The sequence below is a fragment of the Microtus ochrogaster genome, linkage group LG2 (assembly GCF_000317375.1).
Source record: "Microtus ochrogaster isolate Prairie Vole_2 linkage group LG2, MicOch1.0, whole genome shotgun sequence".
In the NCBI taxonomy this organism is placed as follows: Eukaryota; Metazoa; Chordata; class Mammalia; order Rodentia; family Cricetidae; genus Microtus; species Microtus ochrogaster.
Window position 1 is genome coordinate 10,593,388 of NC_022028.1, and position 8,779 is coordinate 10,602,166.

General features: G+C 37.8%; 1 protein-coding gene across 25 annotated transcripts in view; it reads right to left on the minus strand.

The window, feature by feature from the left end:
- Rims1 (regulating synaptic membrane exocytosis 1) overlaps positions 1–8,779 on the minus strand; it is a 473,457-nt gene that overhangs the window by 137,966 nt on the left and 326,712 nt on the right. For all 25 annotated transcript variants that reach the window (XM_026785683.1, XM_026785682.1, XM_026785680.1 and 22 more), the window contains 5 exons: positions 7,385–7,515; positions 5,691–5,862; positions 5,439–5,592; positions 4,382–4,453; positions 290–446 (listed from right to left, as the gene is read on the minus strand). In XM_026785683.1, the coding sequence (XP_026641484.1) occupies positions 290–446; positions 4,382–4,453; positions 5,439–5,592; positions 5,691–5,862; positions 7,385–7,515 (686 nt within the window). The remainder of the gene's footprint in view (positions 1–289; positions 447–4,381; positions 4,454–5,438; positions 5,593–5,690; positions 5,863–7,384; positions 7,516–8,779) is intronic.

The window sequence follows — 8,779 nt, forward strand, 5'->3', positions numbered from 1 at the left end:
AGAGAGAGAGAGAGGTCTTCCAGACTTAAACCGCTTCAAAGAGATAATACTGTATATCTTTATAATATATTCTCCTTTCAGAAAACTGCTGTTGTTCATTTTTTTTTCTTTCAGTATTAAACTTTTTGAACCCATGTGGGATGAGCTAGGTCTCTGCTAACAAACAGCAAAATTCCTTAACTTGATTGGCTAAACCATCATTTCATTGCAGTTACTGATCTAGAGTAAAATCCACTGGAATATAAGAAAAGAAAGAGCTGTCGAGGACTTTAACCTGCTCCCCACCTACCTCTGTAATGGCACATTTGGTAAACGTGAACGCGGCCTTCCCTGATCATCGCCGCGATGAGGAGACACCGAACGTGAGCGGTGATGAGTGGTTCTTTGCTGCTCTGGCACTGTTAATGTTGTGGCTTTACTCTCTCTAGCACTAGATCTATAACCCACTGACAAAAGTATATGGAGAAAAAGACTTGTTAGGACTTTGTATGGCATAAATTAACATGGGAATGATGAAATTATATCCAAGCAGCCACCAACCTTCTAATGTTAAACGCCATGCAATCAGTATTATTAGTCTTACTGCCCAAAGCTTTGCATCTACATACACGAAGTGTAAACTAAGACATGCAGAAGAACACGTTACAGTTAGGCTCAAAGCTACCATGAAGATACTAAACAGTAACATGACAGTCTATGCCTCAGACATTATGATGAATTGGGGCACAATTCTAATTTAAAAAAAAAAAAACAACGAATGAGTTAGTGACTTTTCAGCAACATAAACAAAGCAGCGAAAGAACTAGAGTCAATACACAAGCCAATGATTAGACCAGGTGTTTCTTCGAATTTAATTAATTTTAGTTCTTCTTTCTTTTCGTCTGTGTGTGGTATATATTTTTGTATGCCTCTGAGCCTGTTAATGTGTGTATGTGTGTGTATGTTTGTGCAGCTGCCCATGTATGAGTATATGTGGGCACGGAAAGGCCAGAGGTCATCATGAAATATCTTCCGCTACTGTGATTCACCTTATTGAGAAAAGGCATCTCACTGACCCTGAAGCCCATTTATTCTGTTTGGCTGCCTGGCCAGTGAGCTCCACGGATCCTCCTGTCTGCACTGTCTCAGCGTTATGTTCACAAGCGCATGCCACCATGACAGTCTGGGCTTGTGCTGCAAACTTTACAGACTCAGTCATCCCTCCAACCCCTGAATTGTTCTAAAGGATCAACCACTTAGTCGTATTACAAATGCAGTCATCACAAAAGCATTCTAACCATTTTAATTGGCTATAAACACATCCCACACTCTTTTAATGAACAAAGAAGAGCAGTTGCTCTTTGCTATGACAAACACTGGTTGTGAGGTTTGCAGCCAATAAATACAAATTTCAAAGGAGCATAGTGTATGAGCGGAGAGCCTGATGGCAATGAAACAGAGACTGTTAGACTTTGAAGTCATCAAACCTATCTAGGATATATAAAACTAGCCCTTCGTTGTGTTCATGGACCATCGTTAAATGAACACAGTTAACCCCACTACACAAAAACACCAATTGTGATGTATTCGGGATAAAAAATATCTGTGTCATTTCTGCTTTGATTCAGACGGAAAAGTTTGAAATCCATGAAAACAGCTCACAATTTAAAAGTGGCGTTTTTTTATGTTTTTATGATGGTCATTAATTTTCATTAGTACAAAGAAAATAAAAAACAATGTGCGGTGAAAAGACATGATACTTTAATTTATGCCTGCATAATATTATATGAATCATGAACATTTTAAAGTATGATTCTATATTTAAAGTTACTATATCTATATAGCCACTTATATTAACGTTTACCTATATTAATAATTATTTATAATTTAATTTTAATTGTAGTATAGTCATATTAGTTATATAAAATAATATATAGATTAATCGTCATATCTTGCTTAATTTATCTTTTTGAATCCTTGGTTTTAAATTATTGGCTACACACAGTCTTAAGTGATGAGTTAAATAAAAAAGAGGCAGTTAACACGCATCTTAATTTTTTCCTTTGTTCAGTTATAAATTAGAAATTTTATTTTCATTTCCTGAACTTACTAAGATGCTCCAAAAGTGGAGGATGCCAGCCTTCAAATAACAGCATTTTGCATATGGGTTTCATTCTTCTTAAGCAGCTGGAACTACTTAGTTTACAAAACCATAGGATTACATGCTATGGGGCTATGATTGCAGTAGCTATTAAGTACATGAGGGTTGAGGAAATATGAGACTTGGTTGTTGTACAACATTGTGAATGAAGCGCTCAAGCTTTCTCAGGCCATCTACAATCAGCAACTTCCTTCTGTCTTCAGAAATGCAAGAGCAAGTTCATAGTCACCAAGAAGTACCAGGAGCACATTGTGCTCATTAAGTTAATCTCCTCTCTTCATGCTCACTTGTCTACATTTTATCAATGCTTCATCTTTCTTCTACTTAAAACTATTATGTGTATTGATTCATAATGTACATATCTTTACTAAATTATATTTGTTCCATGTATCTTTAGAGGGTCCCTGTAGCTTTATATTGGATCAAAGAAGTAGATGTCTGGAATTTTTAGGAAATTGATGATTCTGCTGACTAGTTAATAAAATGAGATCTGAAACATACACTGTCACTTATTGGTTATATAAATTCTTATCTCTCAGGCTGTGGTCATTTAATTTATAGAGCTAGATACTGTGAAACACAATTTGAAGCATCAGATTTCTATAATAAAGATTCTATGTGTTACCAAACACTAGGGCAACTATAATACACTTGAGTAGTGGACAGAATATTTATAATTCAGTGTTTTATACAAGGTATCCAAGTCATAATCTCACAGGTAGTGGATTTATCACCCATGCTGACTTCTCAGGAGCCGATGTATGATGTACACGTTTATCTCAGAGAGAGGAAAAGGAGCCCACCACTTGAATAAGTGTTTTCAGTTGGCTATTCGTTCATCCTCTACTGCCTCGTTTTAAAAAGTGAGAAAGGTGAGTATAACATGGGAAACACCCATAGTAGCAAATTGTATTTACGTAAGTTTGTAATAACTTTAAGGCTGATCAACCCCAAGAAATATTTGATTACTTTCTTACAGCCATACTCTCATTCATTATATGAATTTAAATATGTCAATAGATTTAAATTTATAATCATTTTAGCAATTTGTTTTCATTCAATTTTACGATTTTCTATTCTGTGAAATAGTGTTTTAAGAATGTGCACAATTATTATGATCTTTTAAGAATAAAATCTGCACATAGAAAATGTTACTCACTATTATACAAAACCATTCATAAACTAGTCTAAGTCATAGAACTGTTTAATTTAAGAATATTTACTTTTTCCACATAAGTACCTTCTTTGAAAGACACATAGCAAATATGTGATTTTAGAAAATTCTCTGTATTTTAATCATATCTTGAATGAAGTTCTATGCACCTTTCCAAAAGCATGAACTCTCTCCCTAGTGCTGATTCTACCAATTTTATTAAGACCTTCCTCCTTGAACTAAGTGCACCCGGCAGCAGACGTTGCATAAACAAAGGGCACACATGCCTGTACTAAGCAACTACCTTTCATTTCTATATGCTGAAATCTCTCTTTCCATTCTCAGTGGAACCGCCTGCTCCCCCTTAGTAAACAGAGGGAATCGAACAGGACCAATGCAAAGAACGTGAGTGTTCCTTGATTTTAGGTGTTTTTCTGACAACTCAGAGGGGAAAATGAGAATCTACACTTTCATATTTCACGAAACTTTTGCCAACTTATACACAAACAAGAAGACAAACACTTCAAAGGAATAGTGACTCTTTCTAGGGCGTTGTCTTACTTCGAAACATACACACACACACACACACACATATGTATAAGCACACCACAAAAGCAATAAAAGCTACAGCCATGCCACATGCAATTTTAAACCCTGCCATGCACCTTTCTCAGTATATTCCATGGAAGGCTATGGTATTTTGAGAAATGGGGGAAGGAAAATCATAGAAATACAATATAAAACACAGGAGAATGGGATTGGATGTAATAAAATTAACAATATCCTTTCATAATGAATCCACATTTCCACAATGCTCAGAGTATTGTGAAATAGTGGTTTCTGTTTATCCTACATAGGCATATTTTTTACGGGGGAACCTGACTATGTCAATTAAGTGGAGTGTGAATTCGGAGATGCTCGTCCATTTTAAACATTGTTAACAATTTGAAACTCAAGTCACCATGGAATAACAAAACACTGATGTTTCTGCACTAAAGACCTCCAGCTCAGCATCCGGAAGGAGCCTGGAAGTGGGCAGCGGAATCAAGCAGACAGAGGGAAGCAGAGCCATGCTCTTCACCACGCACCTGGAGGCACTACTCCAATACCATCATCAACCTCATAATCTGAGATGTCACTATCACTGATTCGCTGAGATCCTGTACAACAGTAAGGCAAACAGAGACCTCTGTGTCTACTCGGTTTACAACATGCAAAGGACATAGTTGAACAAGAATAATTCAAAGTAAACACTGGTCTGGTTTGTCGAGAAACAAGTTTGCTTTAAAAAAAAAAAACAATAGCTTTTAGAATTTCCTCCAAATGAAATTCACTAAAAGGCTCTTATGGAATATAATTTGACTCATGTCTGTCCTTCTTTATTTTAAATGCTGCACTGACAGCGTATAATGAAGTGCCTACACTTTGCCCTGTAGGGAGAAGAGTGAGGCTGGGGACACAGCCTCAAAGACCTACCTTGTCAGCCATCTGGCACACCTCAGGATGCTTCAAAAGCATCAAGCCCATTGTTAAAACATATGTTTGTTAGCCAAGCTACTGGTGAATATTAATTTTTGAGGAAATTATTGGTCAGGGAACTATTGACATATATTCAACAAAAAGGCAAAAAACCTGAATCAAGGTGACCAAAACAATGCTTCTAAGTTTCATCTGTTGCAGCGATTATTTACTTGATAACCCAAAAATATTATAGAGAAAATGACTCTTCCTAATTACCACATGCAGAGAAATAAGCTTATAATAATATCACGGCTTAAATATATATCTTTCTTTTCAATGAGATTAAAATACCCTAAACGTGATAAAGCTATTACGACTTTATATGTAGCCACCCACTACTAAAAAGAGAATCATTCCATCATTCAGCCCCTCAATGTTTCAATGTCCAAGGTGGTCCCTGGGAGACTTGCAGCTTTCATCTCTCAATAATCTATATTTCATAAATTATTTTATTGTGACATGTAGAAAATAGCACAGCTAAATCTCTTTTATAGAGAGATGAGTAATTCCCCACTAGTTTGCTCTACCATACAACTTTTGCGAAGCTAACTTTTTGAGCATCTATCCCTAAGATGAACCCAGAAACGCCATCACTGTCTGCCAACTAAACTGAGGTTCACCTACTTTGCAGCTTCTTGCTGGAGCTCTCTCCGTGGATATGCCGCCTTGGCAGAAACGGCGATGGGTGAGGCAGAGGTAGTGAGGATTCATCATGTGTCTGGAGTTTATACCAATGGGGCTCATCATCCAAAAGTGCCGTCTCCAGCTCTATGAGGATCTGAAAAGGCAGTTCTCAAATGAAACACAAGCCGCCAGGTCTCGCGACTAATAGATGCAAAAGCCGCAGCACGCAGCTGACTTGACTCTAAACATCACCTCTCCAAGAAATTCACTCTCTTCCTCTTGGACTCTTGGCTGATCCCACACAGTAATTTCCAACATTCGCTCCCGGAAATCTCTACGATGTACATGCGAGTAGACAAATGTTTGGTTCCATTTGGGTTCTAGAATTTTCTTTACGGTTTTGGTCCTCCTTTTACTTTTGTCGCTGAGAAATAAAGATGTTTCCAAAGTGAGCAAGTGAAACCAAGGACGTGCTGCTCTCTAGTGCAGTCATGTGTCATTTAAGTCAGGATTTCCACGCTTCTCTGTATTAAGCTTATTCTTTGTATTCTCTGTATTAAGCTTATTCTTTGATAACTTCATTCACATAGGTACGGCATTCTGTTTACTATCTGCCTCCCCCACACTTACCTTATCCCATTCCCTGTAAACCTTCCCACCCAACTCCCTACATGTCCTTTTCTGAGATTTGTGACTTTTTGTTTTAGAACCTCCTGAGTTTAACCAGAGCTGCCTCTGTACCCACTGGCCTGTGCTCCCACAGAGCAGAAAACTGAAGGGGAAACTTTGCCAATCTGAAGTCTTTCTGTAGCAAATAATTCATCTATGAGGAATAGAGTCCTTGAGCGCCAATCCATACCTGACTGATGAATGATCTCCCTCCATGTGTATGTGTGTGTGCTATGTATGTATGTGTGTGTTTTGCGTGTTTTGTTTATATGTGTGTTGTGTGTAAGCATTTGCATATGTTGTATGTGTGTTGTGTGTCTGTGTGCTCTGTTAATGCATGTGTGTTGCGTGCGTGTATGTGTGTGTGGTACGTGAGTGATGTGTGTGTGGCATGTGTATCTGGCCTGAATGCATGTGTGTATGCTTGTGTGTGTGCAGTACAGGCAAACTCAGACTCTTTGAGTTCATGATTAAAAATGTTCCATCTCGGCTTTGTGAGAGCCTAGTCTGTTTGGATGCTCACGTTCCTGGACCTGAAGGGAGAGGAGAGGACTTGGATTTCCCATAGGATAGGGAACCCTGACTGCTCCTTGGACTGGAGGGGGGAGGGGGAGGGAGGAGGGGAGGGAAGTGAGAGGAGGGGAGGAGGTGGAAATTTTCAATAAAAAAATAAAGTATAAAAAATAAAAAAAATGTTCCGTCTCACCTAGAATTTGGAGTTTTATAACATATCTATGTATATCTTTTGCATTATTTGCATTGCTTTATTCTACAATGTTCCACAAGCCTTAGAGGGGATTGTATGACTGCCCTGTAATGGCTGAACAACTGAGTTGTCATTTATTATCAGTGTTTTGAGATGAGGTTCAAACCCAGTGCGTCATCAAGCGAGAGGAGTCTTCTGCCACTGAACTCTATTTCTAGCACATATTTTCCCCTATGGTTATTTTGTAACATCAAAATTCAAAATGATCCCATGGGGCATAATACTGTTATTACTTAATAGAACTAATTCCAATTATATATGCATCAATGGTTCTGACTGTAGGTCAGATATATAAGGTACATGCTTAATGTAGTGTCTCTACTAATGGGCATATTTAAAAGTACCATATTGTTTGCAAGTAAAAGGTCTGAGACATTGTCTTCAGGGACAAGACAGTTTAATTCCTACAGGGGATTACTTACTATATAATCAGAAAATACATCCCAGAAAGGAAATCCTGTCTTTCTAATTAATACCGAGCCTAGTAAACTTTTCAAAAATCATTCATTACCTTCTATCGGGAAGAAAATACATTTTTACATAGGGATTCCTGGGGCGCCCATCTCCTCTAGGGGGTAGATCCGTTGCTTGTAGAACATTTACAATCAGCTGGTGTCCCACTTTATCATACCACAGCTTTACCTAGGGGAGATGTACAAAGAGGTTCCGATTATTCAAAATCACGAGCTAATAGAAATTTTGCATAACTCTATTTAAAGGATGATGTTTTGACTTGAAGTGTCCTGGAATTACAGTGATTTGAAACCACAGCCATCGAGAAGGTAACTTTTCCCTTTAGTAAGCATCTTGTGTATAACTCAAACTCTGCAAATCTGACATCTTCGGCGTGAAAATGCAACTGTAGTGGAATATTATTTTTACCAGGCAAAGATGTGTCACACTTGTTTATGCTCTACAATATTACTTCAGCTGTAAAGGTGTGTTCCATTTGTTTACAATGCATTTGTTCAACTATGTATGTTAACTATGTATGTTGTTTAACTATGTATGTTGCTTTTTCACCTTGCCTGTCTAAGGTACCTGATTGTTCTAATAAAGAGCTGAATGGCCACAGCTAGGCAGGAAAATGATAAATGGGAATGGCAGGCAGGGAGAACAAATAGGAAAGGAAATCTAGAAAAGAGAGGCGCGAAAGAGGAGAGGGGAGAAGAAAGTGACACGCCCAGGGCGAGAAGCCAGCAGCTGCCAGACAGACATGAGAAGCATAGTATGCAGAAGGAAGAAAGGTAAAAAGCCCCAAGGCAAAAGTAGATAAAGAAAAACAGTTAATTTAAGTTAAAAGAGAGAGCCAGAAACGAGGCTAAGAGAGGCCAAGCATTCATAACTAATATTAAGTCTCTATCATGACTTGGGAGCTGGATGGTGGCCCAGAAGAAAAATCTATATGTACAAATAATCTTACTTTTTTAATTTTAGAAATATTGAAGTCATCATAATGTTTTTGATATCAAACACAATAGTTGGTAATCATCAAAGATTTTATTTTAAGGTTGGTACTTCTGTGCTTTATAAAGAGCAGGCCAGGTAAATGGGAGCGTTTGGAAGAAGGAAGGGGAAAGGAGAAATTATATAATCATATTATAACACCAAAAATAGAATGAAAATGTTTAAAGAAAGTGTTTTCTAGTTCTAAGGGTAGCTGAAATACGAGTTGATTAAGATAGTCAGGGAATGTATTTACCGCAGGCCCACACTGCACCAGGAAGAGTTTGCTGTTTACTAACATTTTTCTCTGTAATAAGCTAGCTATTATGAGAGAAGGGAAAACCAAAGGGAAGGCTTAACACATAAGCGACACTTCAGATATCATGAAGTCTGAGTGACACTTCTGATAATGAATTCTTCATGCTGCAGCCAAATGGTGAAACAAAAGGTGACTCAAACT